General features: G+C 38.7%; 1 protein-coding gene across 4 annotated transcripts in view; it reads left to right on the top strand.

The window, feature by feature from the left end:
• Nucleotides 1-23,682, top strand: part of fig4a (FIG4 phosphoinositide 5-phosphatase a) — a 56,329-nt gene that overhangs the window by 26,862 nt on the left and 5,785 nt on the right. For all 4 annotated transcript variants that reach the window (XR_013901764.1, XM_026193899.2, XM_080289722.1 and 1 more), the window contains 8 exons: nt 262-428; nt 4,139-4,277; nt 6,229-6,287; nt 8,095-8,242; nt 8,372-8,455; nt 9,274-9,469; nt 17,549-17,637; nt 23,451-23,525. Coding sequence is in view for 3 of the 4 variants with exons in the window: in XM_026193899.2 (XP_026049684.1) it covers nt 262-428; nt 4,139-4,277; nt 6,229-6,287; nt 8,095-8,242; nt 8,372-8,455; nt 9,274-9,469; nt 17,549-17,637; nt 23,451-23,525 (957 nt within the window). In the remaining variant the exon portion in view is untranslated. The remainder of the gene's footprint in view (nt 1-261; nt 429-4,138; nt 4,278-6,228; nt 6,288-8,094; nt 8,243-8,371; nt 8,456-9,273; nt 9,470-17,548; nt 17,638-23,450; nt 23,526-23,682) is intronic.

The following is a 23,682-nucleotide window of genomic DNA, read 5'->3' on the forward strand; positions in this document are numbered from 1 at the left end:
GTGAAAGCTGTTAGAACAGCACATTAACACCACTTAATATGACTCATAACTCTCTAGTAGTTAATCACTGTTGCACACATACAAAGAAACAAGCACAAAATACAGACCCAATCAGTTGAGGTATTTTTAATTACTTTTTTTTTTAACACCTTTTTTTTCCCAAAAAATAATCCTCCAAAAGTCCACATCACCAAAATAATAAATGAATCAGTTTTATTTGCCCTTGCGAATTGATGACATTTTTTCTTTTGTGCTGTTCAGGTTGTTTGAGGAGTTGTATGAAGACCATGGAGACACTCTGTCACTGCAGTACGGGGGCTCTCAGCTCGTGCACAGGGTCAAGACTTACCGCAAGATTGCACCCTGGACACAGCACTCCAAAGATATCATGCAAACGCTGTCACGGTACTACAGCAATGCTTTCTCAGGTGTGTTCTACGCTAGTTCCTTCTATCCTCAGCTATGCTCCGTATTAAACAGAATCTACCCTTAGTTATGTTCCAGGTTTCCATAGAAATGGGCTCAACCTGTGCATGCATGTATAGTTTACACTCATGTGAAGTATGAAGAAAACGACACTCTATAATTACATATAAGCAAACATTTCTGCCTTTACTTGAACAGAACATAGGACAAATGTGAATCGGCTCACAAAACGTTTTGTGAGAAAGTTTGGTCACAAGTGAAAATCACTCAAGATAGTTGCCAATCTTCCCAGCAACAGACAACTTAACAAATTCACTTTTAAGCCAGACTGTGCGACTGTGTGACTCAGAGAAACTGCACCAAGTCAAAGAATTGGTGACTGTAAAGCCATATGTTAGCATGTTAAATATCAAAGTTCATGACATCTCAATTCAAAAGAAAATGAACAGGCATGGCTTGTTTGAAAGGGTTGTCGGGGAAAAGTATTGTTTCTCTAAAAAACAAAAATGGCTTATGTTTGCAAAGTTGCATCTGCACCAATCACAAGACTTTTGGAACAATGTGTTTTGGACAGACGAGACCATAATGCCATGTTTGGCAAAATCTAAATAATAATAATAATAATAATGGATTGGATTTATATAGCGCTTTTCAAGGCACCCAAAGCGCTTTACAATACCACTATTCATTCACTCTCACATTCATACACTGGTGGAAGCAAGCTACCGTTTGTAGCCACAGCTGCCCTGGGGCAGACTGACAGAAGCGAGGCTGCCATATCGCGCCATCGGCCCCTCTGGCCAACACCAGTAGGCAAGTAGGGTAAAGTGTCTTGCCCAAGGACACAACGACTAGGACAGAGAGCCCAGGGATCGAACCGGCGACCCTCCGGTTACAGATGCAATTCCCAACCCCCTGAGCCACGGTCGCCCCAAACACCTCATACCAACTGTCAGCACAATGGTGGATGCGAGAAGATTTGGGTCTGTTTTGCAGCAGCAGGACCGAGGCACCTTACAGTCATTGAGCCAAACATGAACTCCTTTGCATACTAAGCTATTCTAGAGTCATATATGAGGACATCTGTCTGACAGCTAAAGCTTGGCTAAAATTGGGACATGCAACAGGATAATGATCAGCTTCAAATATACAATTCAGTAGCTAAAAGACTGCAGCAACAAGGTGTCAGTCCAGAACATCAGCGCTGCTGAAATGCTGGGACAAGACCTTGAGAGACCTGCACACAAATAAATGCCTGCAAAGCTCAATGAACTGTGGGAACATGGTAAAGAGAGGTGGGTCAAAATTCCTCAGGAAAAAAAAAGGCAGTTACTTCACATTTACCTTTGCTAAACCCCTTTTTTCTGCGCATGACTGCAGATGAGATTTTTAATATTGTTAATTGCAGATATTTTTTTGATTGCAGCCAATTTGTAGACATGACATAATTACCCAGCAGTTACTGATAAAAGTGGCTTTGCAATGTCCGCAATTTAGATTTTTAATCATTTTAAATGACACCCTAGTGCGTGGTTACAATCAGTGTATCTAGAAATCTTAATGGGTTTACAAAGGTGTTTTCACAGTACACCAGCGAGTGTTCCAGGAGTGAAGAAGAAGACTGTGTACTGTGTCTTAAACCTTGATTAACAGAACTGCACTACTTGACCTACAACATCGACCTTGTTTGTGGTGCTTTGCTCTTGATTTAGTTTTGAGAAATTCAATCAGTAGTTTGTTGCTGAGAGTAGCGTGTATTAAGAATTTTTAAAAAGAAGCCCATATAATCCAGCAGCACAGACAGCCAGAGACCATCACACTCGAACGGGATTCATGAACTGCAAATTGAACAATCCCATGACCTGAATCAGGTAATATGATTAACTACTTGTTGCCACTTAAGAAGACTATATAAGGACAAATTAGCCTAAATGCTTTGTAGTCTGAGCACTGGCTGGTTTGTTCTGTCAACTTGACCCTTTACAAGGGCACAACCATTTTCACAGATTTTCCCGTGGTCATGTTTTCCGTGGTCATGTTTTCCATGCCCTTTTAGACTAGTTTCTGCAAAATTGGAAAAGGGTAATTCCACCCTTGTGTTGCTCAGTAATTTCTAAAAAAAGAACACCCGGTAAATGTTAAAACCATAATCCTTCCATAATAAGTTCTCCTATTAATGGCACTCATATGTGCATATGTATGTTGTATATATTTTTATTATGTATATGGGGAATTAAAATAAATACAGTAGAATAAAATTATAAAATGCTACTTCCTATGAGGTAAATGACATATAATTTTATATCATAGTCAAGCACTGTAACAGCTTCCCCTTGAATCACAGATCAATTTTATACACAGAACCATGTAGTGTAAGCTTCCATATCCTGTGCAGCCTTTTAATTGGTAGATGCAGTGTGACCTCATATGCTTATTAAGACAATTAACAGACATGATGTCAAATTATATTCCTCCTTCCTTTCATTCATAATGGTTGCACGTGTATATTATTTTCAAAGATCACCAGTAACTCGTATCATGTGTGATACACGAGATAAATCTCAGAGAAAAAAACGTAATTGGAGAACAGTCTTGGTGGTGGGCTGTAATAAAACCCAGTTTAGTTTCTAATTACCTAACGTGACTGTTGGGGCAGCATGCACGTGGCTTCGTGCTGTAGTTAGGGAGGGTGAATTAAATGGCACTAAACCAGACAAATGTACAAAGCACGTGCCACATGCTGAGCACACAAACGCTCACAGAGATTATCTAAGCACACACTCATAGCCAAAATGCTGTAGTGCAGTTGTTACAAGAGTTTTTACTGCTATGATGTATGTACAAGTCAGCGTTACTTAGATGTTGATTCATTAACTTAAATCTTTTCAATGCTGCTCACAGTGAAGAGCTGGTGTAGTTTGCCATCATGGTAAAGGAGGCTTAAGTTTGCTTCACATTCACTTTTGAACTGTACTCTCCTGCATTAGGAACCACAGTAATTTATAAACTAACATTTTTTTCTTGTTCTTTTGTTTTTTTTAAACAAGGCACTGTTGACACAAAACTCAAAAGTTTAAATATATAAAATGGTACATGATTAAAAAGATTCAATTTAAAGTATGCACATTATTTGGCTTTCCTCTTCCTGAGCATCTCTGGGCATTAGTAACTTCAAGACTTTTTTTTTCAAGCAGTATATTTTTTTAAGTCATCTACATCAGTAGTTTTCCAGGCTTCGAAGACTTTCAAGGTTTATCTTTTGCCATTGGCTGCTTTTTCAGTCATTTTGAAAAAGCAACCAATGGCTACCTAGACCAGTTGAGGATGAGTTCAGTCTGTCTATCTACTGTTCACTGAAATGTCATCAGAAACGGTCTTTATGGAAGTTTGGCTGTCAAGAAGCTATTTCTAGGTAAGAGAAATTGGAAGAAAAGGCTCAGCTATGTCAAATTACCCAAGAACTGGATTGGAAATGACTGGCAACTCTTCTGGCAAGAGAGGAGCTTTGAATGTCTTTCAAGAACCCTGGATAAATATTTCTGAAGACTACTTAAAGAAATGACAGGAAAGTTTGCCTAAGAGAGTTCAGATCGTGTATAATCACGTCTCTTGATGAACCAGTTATATCATCATAACCTTTACAGTTTGTTTTACAGTTTTTGGGTTTTTTTTGTTTTTTTTAGCTATTCGTGTTTCCATCTCTCTCTTTCAGATGCTGACAGACAAGATGCAATCAACTTGTTCCTCCAAGTTTACCAGCCATCAGAGTTTAAGCCACACCTTTGGGAGCTTCCCACAGACTTCTATCTGCATCATACAAGCACCATGGCCATCCCCCAAGACAGACGGAGGTAACAGATAACCCTAAATACACCAACCAAAAGATTACTGTGCTTGCTTTGCATGAACACAGACTTTATTTCTCTGTCTTCAATATTGAAGTTGTTCATTTAAATGTTGGTGGATTTTTATAGGATTGGGATTGTGTGCAAAACGTCCAGCTTTTTCTTGAGCTGGACAAGATTTTCAAAAATTTGATCCTGAAAGTTTAATTATATGCAGCTATATGTTTCCTACTGGGTTGAGCTTTATGCTTTTATACCTGTGTCTATGTGCAAATTGGTATCTTATGCGTGGGTTCTGAAAGTACAGGAATGCTAAACTTAGGGAAGGAGATCCAGAGGAAACACAGGCAAATTAAGAACAAATTTTTAATGTTTCCACAGCATATGTGCAAAAATCAGTGCAAAGTGAGAAAAAACAACACAGTTTTGCAACTACACACTTTACTATTAGATTGTAGTTGCTTCAGACTTCAGACTTTGACTGTCAAAAAAGTGACCAATTGTATTTATTTATTTTTGTAGCTTTCACCTGTGAAGCTCTTACACAGTACTTTCTTATGAGAAATAACCTATAAGAGATGCAACCCAAACATTAAATGAGGTATGCTCAAAATTCAGAAATCCAAAACCCCTACAAAGAGGAAAATGTATATATGCTGTAAGATAATCCTAAGAGGGTGATCAGTTTGATATAAATACTCATAAACAGCACAGAGAAAGACATTGAAAGCTGTTTTATTGCTTATCCTATCAATGACTTGAAGAAAGTGTGTGTGTGTGTGTGTGTGTGTGTGTGTGTGTGTGTGTGTGTGTGTGTGTGTGTGTGTGTGTGTGTGTGTGTGTGTGTGTGTGTGTGTGTGTGTGTGTGTGTGTGTGTGTGGACAAAATATCCATTAGATTTTAAATACGTTGCCATTTTTTAATGCATATTTTGAGATGTGAGGATCTGGCTGCTCCACGACCATGCTCACTGATCTCATGAAGAACAGTCTTAACACAGTAATTACTCTCCTTGTAATTATCCTAGTGGTAATTTAACACTGGCACTGATGTCTGTAGTATCTGGATATGATATAATTTCTATTGTAAGATCAAATCTGATCTTTAAGATAGAATATAACAGTCGTTGCTGTCAGTTTGTCTCGAGGTAATGTTAGGTTATGCGTTTTATTGGGGAGTCTACGATCGCTTCGGTGAAATCTGAAATCCTTTTATGTGAGATATTGTTAAATATAATTGAATATATGATAAGACAGGGCTACATACTAAGAAAATATCAATAATCTTTTTTCCTTGTATTTCTGTTTATGTGGTTGATTGTTTGTTTTGTGTCTTCTTAGAACCACCATGCAGTACATAAGCATGTCCGTATGACACATGTCTCTATCACCTGTTGTTTGTTCATGCAGGTGTTGTCTGTTCAAGCTGATGTCCTACAAATTTCACAATGTCAGTTTATCAATTGGTCTGTCCTAGTCATGATCCAGTAATGACTGCAATTCACTTCATGTTTTGACCCAGAGTGATTTTGTGCTTGTTATTTATGCGCGTAAGTGTGAGAGTGTATTCACTTTGGTTGCTTCATACTGTCTTCATGCTTACGTAAAAGCAGACCCAATTTTCTTTTTCAGGCCACGAATTTGTGTAGCCACAATGGGCCAAAGTAGCTCAGTCATTATTCCAAGAAATTAGCATGGCTGCAGCTAAATTCAATTCAGCTTCCACACTTTGCGCTTTTCCTCTCAAAGAGGAGTAAGAAGCAAATCGCACGCTAAACCAGATCATCATAAGAGCGTTCGCTCAAATTGCTCACATTGAATAAAAGTCTAGGTGGTCCAGACAGGCCAATTTTCCAAATGTAGGTTAAGTCCCAGAAGAGACTAATTCAGACTTTAGGTTGCGTTCACCTTCTCAAAGGTTTTAATATTTTAATGCTGTGTATTTTATTTGTTTGTAGCTATACACTCTGGTGGTCAGAGGGAGTCCTGTCCTACCTTCCTGTCCCCTATGATGAAGGTATTGTCAATGAATTTAATGGTTTTAATTGTAAGAAACAGAACTATTTATGAAACTGATTTGAACGACCAACCATCAATGGCTTTGTCTGTCATTGCTTACCATATTCCTTAGCCTAGCAGGAACTGTGTATTTGGTTGCAATTATTGTTGGTAAAAAATAAATGCAAAATAACTCTGCAGACCAATCTAGGGATTCAACAAACCTTATACTGATGTTGTAACTGACTTGTTTAAATATACACTAATTTGCCAAATCATTGAGATCAGGTCTTCCAAACACTTTCATGGCCACAGGTAGGGCTGTTCGATACAACGATATATATCGGATGACGATATAAAAATGTCTATCGTTTCATTTTGTTTCGTGGTGTCGCAAAATAAACTGTTTACTGCAATATTTTTTTCATCGTTTTGATGGTCACTGTAGTCGCCATATTAATTTCTTAAAGTTCTCTCTTTCTCTTATATTTTATATAACCGCACTACGGACGGACAAGTGTCTGTATTTATGCGTTGTCGTTAGCAACTACGACGATAAAACCATTGCGTGTCCGCTTGTTTGTTTTCCACATAAACCTTTCACAATAAAGCTCAAGATCCTGTTGAGACTTTTCAAAATAAACTGAATCACACTATGCAGAGTATTTACGGATGAGAAGCAAAAAAGAGCCGTCAGGTGCTAAAAAATAAACCTTAGACTCAAACGTTAGAGCAGGCTTTTCCCCACAGCACGCTGTGTAATAAATACAAGGAAAACGGCGGCCGTTACAACTTATGTCTAAAAATATATTGTTTCACACATCAGTTAAAACACTCGACCCAGGTACACGACGCCCAGCTGGAAACGCTTCACGCAAGTCGAGCTGCCCGAGATTCACAGAATTTACAGAAAATGTTAAATTTTTGTGATTTATATCGTTATCGGGACGATAGATATCTTATATCAGGATATGAAATTTTGGTCATATCGCACAACCCTAGCCACAGGTGTAAAAATCAAGCACCTAGGCATGCATTCTGCTTCTACAAATGCTTGTGAAAGAATGGGTTGGTCTCATGAGCTTGTCGAATTCCAGTGGTAATATGATAATGTGTGCAGAAAGTCCCAAGTTCGTTGGGGTGATGAATCTTCTTTAATCTGATGGAGGAGTCTGGGTTTGGTGGTTGCCACAAGAACGTGATCTGCGTGACTCCCTTGTGCAAAGTTAAAATTTTGATGGAGGGGGGATTATGATGTGGGGTTGTGTTTTTTAGGAATTGGGCTCAGTCCCTTAGTTCCAGTGAAAGGAAACTCTTAATGCTTCAAACCAAGACATTTTGGAAAATTTGATGCTCTCAACTTTGTGAGAACAGTTTGGGGATGACCCCTTCCTGTTCAAAGATAGCTGTGTATCACAGTACAAAGCAAGGTCGATTAAAACACTGACTAGCAAGATAGGTGTTGAAGAACTCGAGGTGTCTCGCCTAAACCCAATAGAACACCTTTGGAATAAATTAGAGTGGAGAATCCGAGCCAAGCCTTCTAATCCAACACTAGTGTTTGACCCCACTAATGTGCTTCTGGAAGAATGGCAAAAAATTCCCATAAACACACTCCAAAACCTTGTGGAAGAAGGGTGGGCTGATGTCATATCATATTAAACCCTGTGGATTAAGAATAGGATGTTATTCAATTCACAGGCGTATGATGGCAAATGAGCAAATCCTTTTGGCGATATAGTGTATTTTTGTGTTGAAAGTGTGTGGGTGTAGCGGTTGTAATTGTTATAAATATTAATATTATTTCTGTTCCTGTTTGGATGCAGTTCCCTGTGAGGAAAATATGAATAAGGTCAAAGTGAAGAGAATGAACCAGTTGGACGAGAGTATTGACATTTACACGGAATTCTTCAAACCGTATGAACTTACCTCCTTTGATGACACGTTCTGCATTGCCATGACCAACTCTGCAAGGTGGATATACACATACAAAAGCAATGATTTTGGTAGTGAAACATGTCTCTGATAAACAGTGTGTTCTGAATTTATTAGCTGTTGTTGTTATGCAGGATGTCGACTAATAGCTATTTTCTGATCATAAAGGGAATTTATGCCCAAAACAGTGGGAGCGGATCCAAACCCGTTCACAGTGCGCAAGCCAGAGGAAACGGGAAAATCAGTGCTGGGGTGAGTGTAGTACTACCATGTACACATCAACCTTTGTGTTGTAGCTTTTTATTTATTACATGAAAAATAAATCAGCCCGATGTCACTGTGCCCTCATGCACACAGCTTTGTTTAACCACAAGCAATGTTACACTTTTCCCCTATTTTTTGGTTTCAAAAAACATTTATATGTTAATATATTTTCCAAATAAATATGTATGCACACAGGAAAAAATAGGATAATGCAATTCCTCATGTGCTTTTCATTGTCCCTACATTAGCAAGACCCTTACATATGAAATGCTTATTTTTGATTTGCTGTAGAAATAGAAATTAGAATCTACATGTTTAAGCATGCAATTGAAGTCCATTTGTGTTCTGTGCTTCAGATAGCTTTCCCTGTACAAGCTAATCTACATCCCCAAAAGCTGCTCTGTGTACCTGTTGCCATTTTTCTGAGAATAAGAATTGTGTTTCATTACTCTTATCCTTCATATCTGCTTTTTCTTGCTTGCTTTGCAAGGTTCTCCTCCTAATATTGCGGTCAGGGATAACATTTGCAGAATCCTCTGTATACAGAGATCATGGGCTCAAACTCGTACAGCCTTTGGGAACCATGAAGTCTGTTTCAGTTACATGTTTAGTCACATTTCTGCTGGGAGATGTTGTGGAAGAACATGGTGCCATTTCTGATCTGATGACTCATTAGACATGATAAAAATAATCGGGATTCTGCTGCTTGACTAAACTGTAAAATGTACAATACATGAACGATAGTTGTATGTGTTTATACTGTACATACGTTGATCTGTGTGCATGCGTGTGGATCTTGGCAACAGCAAGAGCAGTAAAGAGGAGACGATTCTCCAGAGGAAGACTGCAGCTAGCGCACCTCCTCCCCCGAGTGAGGAGGCCATATCTAGCACATCAGAGGATGACTCCGAGGAGGACCGTGAGGATGAGGGGACTGTATCTCAACGATCCACACCGATCAAACTGCTAACGGAGTCTGGAGAGAGTAGTCGCACCCAGGAGGTATGAACACACAAACACTGTCCTAACAAGGCAGATTCAAATCCCCAAATATATTAAAGGAAGCTATCAGATTTGAATTTGTGGATCTTATTAAATAAATTAAAAATAATTTCACTTCTGAGTGTAATTGTTTAACAAGTTAATATCCTCTAATAATTCAAGGATATGTTATGTTGTCTAAAGACCTCCCAGCACTTCTCAGTTTATGCTGGGTTGCTAACTGCTTATATTTTAGGCCTCAAATGAATGTTGCGTTCCAGTATGAGTATGTCACCCTGGTTGTGTTCTCTCTCGCCCACCTCCCTTAAGTCTCCCAGAAGAAATTAGTTCTTTGTTTTGGTTTACGTCAGACGGAAGAGCAGACGTCACCTTAATCGGTGTCAGTGATAGAGCTGAGGCTCTAAATAGTGTTTGTTTCTTCTAACGCATTGAAGAAATGAATTGAGATAGTTGCACAGTTTCCTCTCTTGTATTATTGCTTACAAATCTACTGCTGCTACTACTCTGCTTGTCAAAGGAAACAAATCAATCCTGCATAATTCCATTTGTTGTTATTTTGGTTTTTCTGGTTCTGTGCACGTGTATTGTGATAGCGTGTAAACCTTTTTGATGTCCTTGATGGTCCCTTTGGGTGAGAATGTGGGGCATGTGCTTCGGGATTTTTGGCTGCTTTTAGAACATCAGGTGATGAGAGGTCACCAGCGGGTTTCCGGCTTGCCTTAATTTTTTGATGACTGATTCGGTTCTCTTTTTTGGTTTCTTGCCAAGGTAGATTTTATGGTCCAAATCAGCTTTGAAACTCCCTAACACTCACATTAAAAGCCTAAAATCACACTAGAGTTAAAAAAAATAAAATACGAGAGGCAGTGAGGAAGAATTTGTTTACCCAATGATTGCACTGAATTCTTTTGCCTGCAAGTAGTTGTGGCAACCGGCTAGTAACAAGAGGTTGAGTATGTTGCACTTTTGATTGTAAATGGATTTCATGGGTCACCTGGTGGGAGGCTACCTGTCTCCAAAAAGTCAGTCTGACTCAGTTTCAGTTCAGTTCTTTTTTTATTTCAAACATATATATTCACCAACATTTCATAAAATCATTCCATACAGTTGTTTGAAAAGGAGTAGGCAGAAGTATATACTTATTTAGCCCTACCCCCTCAGGTTTACATCCTCATCATCTAAATTTGAACCACAAAAACGTATACAATACCTTCAACTTAGAACATAACATCTCAAAAAAATATTTTCACATGTTCAACTAAAACTATATTTAGATTTGCTAATTTGCAGAAGAAAATAAACATGAGTTTGACTGCTGTCTTGGGTTAATTGCATTTTCTTCATTCTTATACTTATTTAATATTTCTTTTTTGAGTTTTATTTTAAACTGGTTTATATCACTACTGACCTTTATTTCTTCTTTTAACTCATTCCAGAATTTAACTCCCGCTATTGAAATAGACATCCTTTTCAATGTTGTTCTTACTCTTTGTAATTTTAAATTCCACTTCCCTCTAAAATTATACCTCCCTTCTCTTTCTAAGAACCATTTACTTATTTTGATTGGGAGCATCCCTTTCCTTACCTTATATATTATTTGCACTGTTTTAAACTTCACCAGATCCTGGAATTTTATAGCTTGCGTCCTAATAAAGAGTGCATTTGTGTGAGCCCTATACCCCTCCTGATTTATTAGTCTAATGGCCCTTTTCTGCATTATGATTATAGTCTGAATATTACTTTTATATGTATTTCCCCAAACCTCTACACAATAACTCATGTATGGTAATAGCAAAGCACAATATAACATATACAATATTTTCCTATCCAGAAATTTTTTTACTTTCCCCAAGACAGCAATGCCCCGTGCTAACTTTCCCCTCACATAAGTGATGTGTGATTTCCAACAGGCCTTTTGATCAATGATCACACCAAGAAATTTTATGGCATTAACCCTTTCTAGATATATATTATATCGACACAAATTTCAATGTTAATGTTTTTCTTATAGTTTCCGAATAACATAAATTTTGTTTTATTTAAATTTAAGGACAATTTGTTTCTATCAAACCACTTCTTTAATATCTTTAACTCCTCTGTGATCACCTCCAAAACCTGTTGAAATTCCGCACCTGAACAAAGTATATTGGTATCATCTGCAAAAATTACAAACTTTAGTATCTTCGATACTTTACAAATATCATTTATATACGTAATAAACATTTTCGGACCTAATACTGATCCTTGAGGTACTCCACATTCAATATCCATCAATTTAGATTTAAACTCATTTATTTGTACATATTGCTGTCGATTCATCACATAGCTGTTTATCCAATCCAGTACCACACCCCTGAACCCATATTTTTCCAGTTTGATTTTTAGAATTTCGTGGTCAACAGTATCAAATGCTTTTTTTTAGATCTAGAAAGACTCCAAGTGCGTACTTCTTGTTATCCATACATGCTGTTATTTCTTCCATTAAATCCATCAATGCCAAAACTGTTGATCTATTATTTCTAAACCCATACTGGCAATTTGCCAACAAATCATGTTTAGCCACAAAGCTATCAAATCTTTTTAGAAATAGTTTTTCCAGTATCTTAGAAAACTGGGAGAGTACTGACACTGGTCTATAATTTGTAAAACAATGCTTTTCACCTGATTTATAAATAGGAATAATTTTTGCAACTTTCATTTTTTGTGGAAAAACCCCTTCCTGGAAAGACAAATTAAAAATATATTGTAGTGGTTTTACAATACCATCAATTACTCTCTTTACCGTTACCATATCAATATCATGACAGTCAGTACTCGTTTTACTGCAATCACTCTCAGGCAAATTGGTAACAGTTTGAAAATGATTTGAATTTGTAAACACAAAGACAACACAATTGCAACTCGTCTGCTCAACGCATCTCTTTGCAATATGGAACTCGACTCGGCTGGTTGCCAACAGGTTGTGTTCTAGTTTTATTCCTATATCAAGCAACTGCATTATTATTTGTGGAGGCATTTCTCTTCTCTTTTCAAATCTATGAGAAGACGGTAGTTGTGGCTGTTTCAGTGACTGGTCCCCGTCAGTGAAAAAAACATTTCAAAGTCGATGAAACTCCAAATTCAGTGCACACAGTCGCAATAGCTGTGGTCGTGCTGACGTCTCTAACCACTGTTCCTTAGTGTGACCACAGCATTGATGAATTTAAGGACATTAATCACTTGCAGATACAGTGGGGCAAAAAAGTATTTAGTCAGCCACCGATTGTGCAAGTTCCCCCACCTAAAATGATGACAGAGGTCAGTAATTTGCACCAGAGGTACACTTCAACTGTGAGAGACAGAATGTGAAAAAAAAATCCATGAATCCACATGGTAGGATTTGTAAAGAATTTATTCGTAAATCAGGGTGGAAAATAAGTATTTGGTCAATAACAAAAATACAACTCAATACTTTGTAACATAACCTTTGTTGGCAATAACAGAGGTCAAACGTTTACTATAGGTCTTTACCAGGTTTGCACACACAGTAGCTGGTATTTTGGCCCATTCCTCCATGCAGATCTTCTCGAGAGCAGTGATGTTTTGGGGCTGTCGCCGAGCAACACGGACTTTCAACTCCCGCCACAGATTTTCTATGGGGTTGAGGTCTGGAGACTGGCTAGACCACTCCAGGACTTTCAAATGCTTCTTACGGAGCCACTCCTTTGTTGCCCGGGCGGTGTGTTTTGGATCATTGTCATGTTGGAAGACCCAGCCTCGTTTCATCTTCAAAGTTCTCACTGATGGAAGGAGGTTTTGGCTCAAAATCTCACAATACATGGCCCCATTCATTCTGTCCTTAACACGGATCAGTCGTCCTGTCCCCTTGGCAGAAAAACAGCCCCATAGCATGATGTTTCCACCCCCATGCTTCACAGTAGGTATGGTGTTCTTGGGATGCAACTCAGTATTCTTCTTCCTCCAAACACGACGATTTGAGTTGATACCAAAAAGTTCTACTTTGGTTTCATCTGACCACATGGCATTCTCCCAATCCTCTGCTGTATCATCCATGTGCTCTCTGGCAAACTTCAGACGGGCCTGGACATGCACTGGCTTCAGCAGCGGAACACGTCTGGCACTGCGGGATTTGATTCCCTGCCGTTGTAGTGTGTTACTGATGGTGACCTTTGTTACTTTGGTCCCAGCTCTCTGCAGGTCATTCACCAGGTCCCCCCGTGTGGTTCTGGGATCTTTGCTCACCGTTCTCATGATCATTTTGACCCCACGGGATGAGATCTTGCGTGGAGCCCCAGATCGAGGGAGATTATCAGTGGTCTTGTATGTCTTCCATTTTCTGATGATTGCTCCCACAGTTGATTTTTTCACACCAAGCTGCTTGCCTATTGTAGATTCACTCTTCCCAGTCTGGTGCAGGTCTACAATACTTTTCCTGGTGTCCTTCGAAAGCTCTTTGGTCTTGGCCATGGCGGAGTTTGGAGTCTGACTGTTTGAGGCTGTGGACAGGTGTCTTTTACACAGATGATGAGTTCAAACAGGTGCCATTCATACAGGTAACGAGTGGGGGACAGAAAAGCTTCTTACAGAAGACGTTACAGGTCTGTGAGAGCCAGAGATTTTCCTTGTTTGAGGTGACCAAATACTTATATTCCACCCTAATTTACGAATAAATTCTTTACAAATCCTACCATGTGAATTCATGGATTTTTTTTTTTTCACATTCTGTCTCTCACAGTTGAAGTGTACCTCTGGTGCAAATTACTGACCTCTGTCATCATTTTAGGTGGGGGAACTTGCACAATCGGTGGCTGACTAAATACTTTTTTGCCCCACTGTAAGTACTGCGTCGTCCTACCATGTAGCAAGAGAATTTGAGAGTGAGTAGAGCTTGCAGTGGATATTCTTAGAGATGCATTCATCCATTCATTTTCTTAACCATGTATCCAACTAAGACTGATGGCAGCTACTCCTGGCTGACACTGGGCAAGATCCATGCATACCAAATTAGGCAGAGCTGTAGATTGCATGTAAGACCTTTTTAGGCCTAAAAGGAATATTTTCATTGAAAAAAATTCTCAATATGCGATTCTGATAAATGCTTTTGCTACTTTCTAAACAGACACATCACTGTATAGTTCATCAAATGCAGTAAAATCTGCGTATGTGTGTAGATATTAGTAACGAACCTTTGTCATGTCCTGTCTATATTGGTATCTGTTTCATGTCCCGGGGGGACTGGATGCACGTTTTGACCCAGATTCCCTATAAGCACAGTGAGACCAAGAAGCACATTAATGAGCACAGGTAGAGTAGGTCAGTGTGTCAACAGGACTGATGCACCAGATAACTACATCCTCTTAAAATGTCTCAGTTTCTAAGAAATTACCTTTGTCATGCATGAAGGAGCCCCCAGTGATGTGTAAACTGTTGGTTTCAGAGTTATTATATTGCCTTTGCTACCGAAGCTGCTCACAGTCATCATGACATGACATGAAAAAAAGACAAAACTAAAACAAACGCTGTTGTGACAGTGATGTACACTGTCTTGTTGGTATATATATATGTATGATTTGTATCACCTTCATGTTTCCAAACCGATATCATGAGCAGCAGCTTTTACAGCTGTGGCTCCAGCAAACATCAGCTGATACTAGAAATTAATTTAAAATAAATTATAACAACAGCTTATCAAGCTTGAACGTGCTGCTCTTGTTGTTTAGCGCAACATCCGCTGGTTTCCTGTTTCTGGCGCAAAGTGGGAGATAAACAAACAAGAGAGACGATCAGCTGATCATTGATCAGTTTCATGATTGAAGTAGCAACAGGAGAGGGAGGGAGGGAGGGAGGGAGGGAGAATGAGGGGAGAAGAGGCAGCTGACAGCGTAAAGACAGAATAACTCCAGCTTTGTGTCTTTTTTTCATTCTAGCTGAAGTACGGGACTAATCGCGTTCCTTTTCCCCTCAATACGGATGTATTGTAATTGGTCCAGCCCAGAGTTGATCATAACCAATTGGCTAATCCACCACCTTTTAGGTGCCATTTAGATTAGTTATTGATTTAGGAAATCTTCACATTATTCTCAGCCTGGGCTTACTCCTGTTTTATAATTCACTAAAGGTCTTGGCACCTTAGACTGCTCTTGTAGAAAGTCCCAGCTGTCCTTGAGGTCTCATCGGTAGACTCATTACATTTTTTCATGTAATTGTCCTATTTGTGCAGCACAAAGCTTTGAATCTACAACATTGTTCTAACAACAAAAAGAAAAAGCACCTTTGCTTGATTTATCTGGGCAGTGGCACCGAGAAGGAGAAATATCTTGAAGGCATTTGGTCTTCAGAGTTGAAAGCAGAGGCACTCCCTCTTTCTCCATCCATCTATTTCTCCTCCTGATTTATGATGTATTTTCCTTGGGTTTCCTGCCTGTCTTCTCGTGGCCATGAGCAATGAGCTGGTCATGAATATTTTGGGCCGGACAGCTTGCTCACGTGTTGGGCGCACGCAGTCACTCTCGTGCATCTCGTGTCGCTGCCTGCAAGCCTGTCCCCGAGAATGGATTGCCAGGGTGCCAGCACAACACACAACTGTTGAAATATTTAAACATCGGATCATTACTACGTTTACCATGTAATTACACATGCTCATTTGGTATTCCACCTCGATTTGAGCGTGCATGTGCTCGGTAGATTTGCTGTGTGTTGCTGTACAAGCAGATATGCGCCTGCACAACACCCTCGCCTGTGTGCTGCACGTAGGTGTGTATGGTGCGGTTAGTGTTTTGCGAATCCCCGTGTAGTCTTTGAACAGGGCTCTGTGTATTATTGTGATCTTGTGTGTGTTCACAGCTGCTGTTTTCCTGGACATGGTTCTGGTAACACCCTGCGTAATTCTCCCCTCCCTGCAGCTCAGATCAATACAGTTACTGGGAAAATTGAAAGCTTTATGTTGCACATATTACTGCAATGTCAGAAAAGTGAGAGAACGGACTGCGTTCATGCAAATCCTGTATATGCTGTTACATAACAGGCTTTTACCTTTTCTGTAGAGACTATAGGCAGAGTAAAATGTAACAAAACACCCCCACAAATCATATTTTGCCTAGAAAATGCTTTTTTATAGGACATTTTGAATAATCAGGAAGGTTATACAGATATATCTGCTAAATCTTGTTAAAATATTGACATGTTAATCTGGTCTAAAACTAGCAGATGTTGGATTGGAACTCAAATTTTGAGAACAAAGATGTTTTACAGGATATGTTTTGTGTTTTCCACTTTTTAATCATTTATTTATCAAGATTAAAACGTGTTGCACAATTCTGCAGCATCTACCATTTCAGCTGTTTCACCTTCCTTTTGATTCCTTTGGCAATTTTCAATTTCTTCAATAAAATAAATTAGCTCGAGCATTGCCTGTTAATGGAGGGTACTCTGTTACAATTTTATTGTTTTTATATTTACACAGCCCCACTTGATAGCAATGATAATCTTAATATGTGTTATATTGTAAAGAAAAGACTACAGACTACAATAAATTAATGATGAGTGTTTATAATTGTATTTTAAGGATTACAGTTCTCTCTAAATTAAAGTTTCTGTTGAGTTTTTTTTTAATTAAGTGTCACATTTGAAATGCCCCGTTGCCTCACAGTTTAATTCTATTCCGATCAGTCAGCTTGAACCAGTTTGACCTTTTTATTATGATCTCCTGTTTATTATGATTATTATATCCCAACAGACACTGAACACTGTGTGACAGATCCCCAGGAGGGCATGTCCCTAAGCACGAAAGAACATGAAAGCACCTTACCAGACACCAACAATTAAATTACTTTTGAAGTTGCTAAGATTAACCTCCTTGCGCCATCCTAATTACTGAATCTGTTGGGGAGAAGCAGCTGAACCTGATGACCTTGTCTGTATGGTTTTATAGTTATAAGTCGACTAGCTTACTTTTTTTTTTTTTTTTTTGCGGTCATTTAAAAGCCATGATTAAACATTTATGAAAACTGTTTTTTAAATATTTTTTCTATCTTGTCCACATGCGTAAGTATGTTTTTGTGTCTCTCTTCACATTTTCAGGAGGTTTATCAGCAGCACATGGCAAAGGAGCCTTATGGACTCAATCTGGCTGAGTTTCCCTCTGAAGATGACCTACTCGTTTACCAAAGGTAAATCTGAGCTACTAATTACATACAAGGGATGAAAACTATAACAATATGTAATAACATATATTCAGTAGTCATCATATCACAGATACTGGCCCACAATTTCACTCACGCAATCTCAGCAATATTACTTTAAATTTAAAGATGGCCATCCATCCATCAAAGAATCTGTTGACATAACATTTAAGCAAACTGGGTAATCTTTATTTTTCCCACTCAAAGACCTTTTGCTATACAAAATAGCTTCGTTGCCTGAACTTAATCACCTCTTCCTTCTTTTGACTGCTTCCTTTAGCGGTTGCCACAGTGGATCATCTTCCTTTATCCTCACCCCATCTCTAGCATCCTCCTCTGTCACACCCTCTGTGTGTCCTCTTTTGCAACATCTGAGGTTTTCCTCTTTTTCTACCGCTTGGCAGCTCCATCTTCAACATCCTTTGTACACTATATCTGCTATCCCTCCTCTGCACATGTCTGACCATCTCAGCCTTTTCTCTCTAATTTTGTTACCAAACTGCTCAACCTGAACTGTCTCTCTGACGTACTCGTATCTGATCTCGTCCATCCCGTCACTCCCAGTGAAAAACTTTACATCCTCATTGCCTGAACCTAACCTCGTAATGACAGTGAAAACAAAAAAACAACGCAAATGAAAATAAGACAAAGGCACCAGCACACATCCAAATACTCCCACTGCAGGTGCATCAAGGCGCTGAGTATTTGGAGCTGATGAGAATGCACTTTTTCACACTGAACAAGTGTGTCCTTTTGGACTGTAGTGTAGTGGTGTCGTCGAACTGGAAAGATTGCGTCAGGAATATTATTGTGAAGTGCCAGTCTTGTAAACTGGACATGACAGGAATACAAGGAGAAAATTACATTACATTGTCACTTAGAGTTGAGGGGAACAGATTCAATTTTGGTGGTCAAAATATGTGACTTCCAAAGAAATTGTATATTTATAAGATAAATATTAGAAATAATATTTATAATAAAACTTTTGCACATAGCTAGTAAGCCAAAATTAATTGTCTTGCAGTTTCTCAAGAAAGAAATTGTGACCACATTTCAGATTTTTTTTGGGAGGGGGTGAATTGATTTTTGTGGCACTAATGTTTACTGCCCACCTGTTAATTTCATTTAACCTCCCAGGACCTGGCGTCCACATGTGTGGACATCACATTTTGGGATGTCTAGACGAAAATAGTTAATTTTTCTCTACAAGAGCCTGATATCCACTTACGAGGACATTATACTGCCACTGTTAAAACCATACGTGGATCTCATTTGTCTCAGAAACAAAAATTAGGTTAAAAAAAATCTGGTAATTCTTTGTTTTTACATTCATCAGGTCCCAATCAACTCAAATGGCCAAGAAAAATTTAAAATGCATGCCGTGAAAGAGTTCAGGTCTTAGGAGGCTAATGTTTATATTAAAAGATTGAGCTGCAAATCTGGACTGCGTAATGAAATGAAAATGTTTCCATTAGTCCATTAATGCTTCAGTCACACTAAGAAAAACTGTGGTTGGAGATACAATTATTGCTATTTGGAGTCTCTTTGCCTCTGAAATGTTTTTTTTTCTTCAAAGTTTTGGTGCATCAAGACAGCAATAAAATGCCAATAAGACAGAGAGACTATTCTGTCATTCTGCTATCAGTTTGCAAGTGAAAGGGGTCATGTTTGCATCTGCAGTCTGCGAGTTACTGAATTCCTCAACAAATAGTGATGTAGTTGCTGTAGGATGGCGATTTAACTGTAAAAAGACTTAAGTGCTCGGCAGCCCTGCTTTCATTTAGGAATATAAGCAGTTGAGTCAGTTCCCACATTGCAAAGAGACTAGTAGTCAACATCAGCACATACTACCTCAGATGGGTTGTACCATGGTGATAATCTGTGTGTATATATTAAACAACAATTATTTGCAAATCTTTGATAATCTGAGAGCGACTGCAGTCAGTCAAGCTGGGCTGTGATTGTTTGGAGACAGATTGTGTCCCATTAGGGGACGTGTTTAATCATAAAATCATGATTCAAACCCTCAAACTTTAGTTACTGATACTACAATCAGTGCCCGATTGAAGGGTTTGGGGTCGTCACGTGGGTCATATGGCCTTCAAATAGTTTTTCTTTTTTAACTTCCTACCTTTTAGAAATGCATCTCAAACTTCTGTTCTTTTATAGCTCTATGCCACGGCTAGCAATTCTTGCTACCTTTCAGAATGACCATGATCCGCCATTGCTATAAAAATGAAAAAATGGTCAATTGAAGTGAACGGAGTCTTCCATTCAACAGCTCTGGTTGCAAGAAGGTTGCTGTCCTAATTTTATTCTAGTCATAAGATGACTAGGCACTGCTGGAATGTTAAAGTGAAAAGGTTTAGCTTCCTAATTTACTATTTTAGCGTCAACGACAGACATTCAGGTCAAATGTCAAAGTATTGGACAATCTGATATTTTCACCTGCGGATGCTGCTCAATAAAAGTAGTAAAATCTATGAAGTCTACTTTATCCTGAATGAGGCACTTAATATTATCAGTCAGAACAACGCAGTGTTCAAGACACAGGGGCAGAACAGGCAGCCACCCCCTCAGGGTGATATGGGTCATCCTGAAAACAAGCATCAACCAGGCGGGTTTATCACGCCTCTGACCTCACTATTCTTTCTCCACCTTTCCCTTCCTTCTCTTTTCTGCAAGTCCTTTCTATTTCATTTTGTACTTTCTCCCTGTTTGCTGCCAACACTGATTTAGGACACAGTGAATAGCCATCAGCAGGCTTTGAATCTGAACACAACTGTCTGTCTGTTCTTTGGAAGCTTACAGCACGTTTTATACAGAATGATCATTGGATGAAGCTTTGATAGCTTTTTCCCCCTCACACTGCTGTCCTAAATCCAAAGAGGATGACTGAAGTAGAACTGTAGATGGTGGATAGTTATTCTTTTAAGAGAATCTTTGCTGTTTATAGAGTAAGTGCACATTATAGTTTGGAAAAGACCATGTGACTGCAGACCTCAAACACACTTCAAGGCATTGCAAGAACTGCTGAAGACCATAAAATACCAATGGGCACCTGACACCTGACCTGGAACCCATTGGATAAAAAATGGAAGATTTTTGGAACATTGTGCAAAACCTCAATTTAAGATAAGACAAACTTCTTGAGTTTATGTGAGCTCACATCCAAGCTGTCATTAAAGCAATGGGGGCCATACATGCTATGTGTTTATTATATCAGAAGATATGTAACATGAGCTTTCATCCTCTCATGTACTGTGCTGTGCAATAGTTTTTAGCCACGCCTCACTATTTTATTTTATCTTTTTATCTGGCAATTAGATGGTCAGTTTGCTATCAGATTGAATGGAGTCAAGTTGGGAATTAAACACAATCTTGTTCTGATATAACAGTGTGGTAACTTTGCAAAATTTGCAACTGTTACAGTTTGCGTACATAGAAATTCAGATTGAACAGAAACTTGACCAATAACTGAAATTCTTATACAAATGTTAAAGTAAGATGGACGTTTAATTGCGAAATGATATAAGTGTTCAGCAACCTTACTTTCATATTGCAGTGTAATCAAAATACAACAGTTGGCAGCTCATTGAGTCTGCTGATTCAAAGAGGTGCCCTCATTCCTACACACTGACTCTGACTAATTGCAACATTTTGGCGACCTGTTTGCATTTATAAATGAGGCAGCAGTTGTTTATGAACCTTTCAAAATGTTTCTGAGTGATTGTTGGTCAAGTTGCAAGTTGGTCTTGCAATCAGTCGCAAAAGCAAAAAAATGAAATGCAATCACCGATTTTTTTCTAGTTGCAAAGAGGTTGAATGGTAAATGATTTTTATATAGCACTTTACACTGTATGCCTCATTCAGCCATTCATACAAGCACTTTTTTCAATGCTTTCTATTGAACATTCACAAACAACCAACCTTGCAATCAGTAGATGACCTCTGAGCTACAACCCATGGCATCCTATTTTTACTCTGTCACCAAGTAGATGAAACTACTTGCAGCACAAAAAAAACAATTTACTTGACTTGACTGCCAATCAGATTAACTTAATTTTCAGCACTTCTATCCGGTCGTTAAGTGATGACGTGACGAATCCTACTTCCGGGCCTAAAGTAGTCTGCGTTTAATATGGCTTTTGTGTTGTTAACATGTTTAATGTTATGTATTTTCTTCTATTTAATCTCAAAAAGCTCCTAAAACAGTCAGTGATCACTGTTGACCTCCCTCGGCTTTTATTACCGCTAATCATTTATTTAAGCTCAGTTTTTAAAACCTTAGGATGTAACTACAGCCCAGCCCATGCAGCAATGAATGACTAACCTCATATTGTGGATGGATTATCTCAGTTGTTCTCCTAGCTGAAGTTTGGTCCTTTTACAGCATCCTGCCATGCGATTACATTTGTTCCTGACCACCGAGAACACTCACGTTAACTTTTATCGAGTGGAAAAAAAGTTAGCTTGTTTATATTATGCTAACATAGCTGTGTCGTTAGCGGTCATGTAGCACATCATTATATACCAGCTAGCCAAACTTCAGTAACCTTACAAACGTCACTGCTGTTTAGTTTTCTGTCTTCATTTATGTTGGAAGTGATAACAGAGCTGTACGTTTTAATTTGTTTCCAAAGCCCCGCAGTCAGAACATGCTATATTGTATTTAGATAGAAGCTAGCGAGCTAACCTCCTGCTAGCTCCTAACTCCGTTAAATGTCATAAATTCCGTTTTCATGGATGCCTGGATGTTAAACTCAATTGTTACACCTGGTAGAGCAGAACGCTGATGATTTTATTAAAGATGAAAGACTTCAGACAGTTTTTCAACTCTCAGTAATGCCATAGTGATCGTTTGATATATGGACCTGCAGCGGCGTTTAGGCCCAGACACGGCTAGTGACGTCAGACTTAACGACCGGATAGAGAAATGCAATGTAGAAATGAAAACAAAAAAAGCTTGAATAGATCAGAATGACATGGAAAAATCAAACATTTGAATGTCATAAACATCATGAATCAGTCTCACACACACCAAAACACTGAAACTGATGCATACATTTAAAATACAGCATATGCATTACATAGAAATGTGGCATTGGTCGAGAATGTATGAGCAATTTCTAATAAGTTAGGTAGTTAACGTAACAATAAATAAAATGGTCCTGACATTTAGTTGTTACCAAAACATTTATTTATTTTAACATCTTCACTGACTTAGGTCTGTATTCTGTCTCATCGCACTTCGATGGCAGTCACATTTATACTGGGTGACTAAAGCAAGGGAGTAAACCTTAAAAAACACACACAATTCAAATTGCAGTGAAGAATGCTGTTCATATTCTCCTACTACAGTGGCACATAATGAGAATGAAATTGCATTCATTATTGAAGTTGAAACTGCTCCAAAGATGGTGGCTGCAGCCAGTGCTCTGCTAATCAATGCATTAATATTAAAAATCATAAGCAACAGCCAGAGGGGGACTCAGCAGTTGCATATTATTGAGTCTTTGTGAGAGAAAAATGACCTACAGGGAAATTTGTGATTTGATGATGGTGAGATCTAAATATTAGAGATCTCAGAAGACAAGTTGAACACTGAAGACAGTATGAAGCCTTAAATTGAAAGCATTCGGTAGAGCCATAACGACCCTATTACAGATTAGGGTTATTTGGATCGTTCCGCTCACGATGAAGAGGGCAGAAGCATTTGTAAGCAATGCACACCTACACTACTGGCTTATTTTGCAGAAATATCATTCATTCTCTGTATTATGTTTTGTATTTTCCTGCAGGTTTGCTCACTTGGGTGAGAGCCAGCACAGAGTGGAGAGAACTGAACACATAAACCCGGCAAACATCATCTGTCTGTGAGTAAAACATATTAATAGAAAAAAGGGGAAAAAAGCCACATGTACTCAAACTCAATAAACCTGGCTCACGTGTAATGTATGGTATTGTATTCTTGGTTTGCAGTTATAAATGACCCCTTTTATAAAGCACTCAACATTTTCACTAGCCTTGGGA

The sequence above is a fragment of the Astatotilapia calliptera genome, chromosome 15, assembly GCF_964374335.1.
Source record: "Astatotilapia calliptera chromosome 15, fAstCal68.1, whole genome shotgun sequence".
NCBI lineage: Eukaryota > Metazoa > Chordata > Actinopteri > Cichliformes > Cichlidae > Astatotilapia > Astatotilapia calliptera.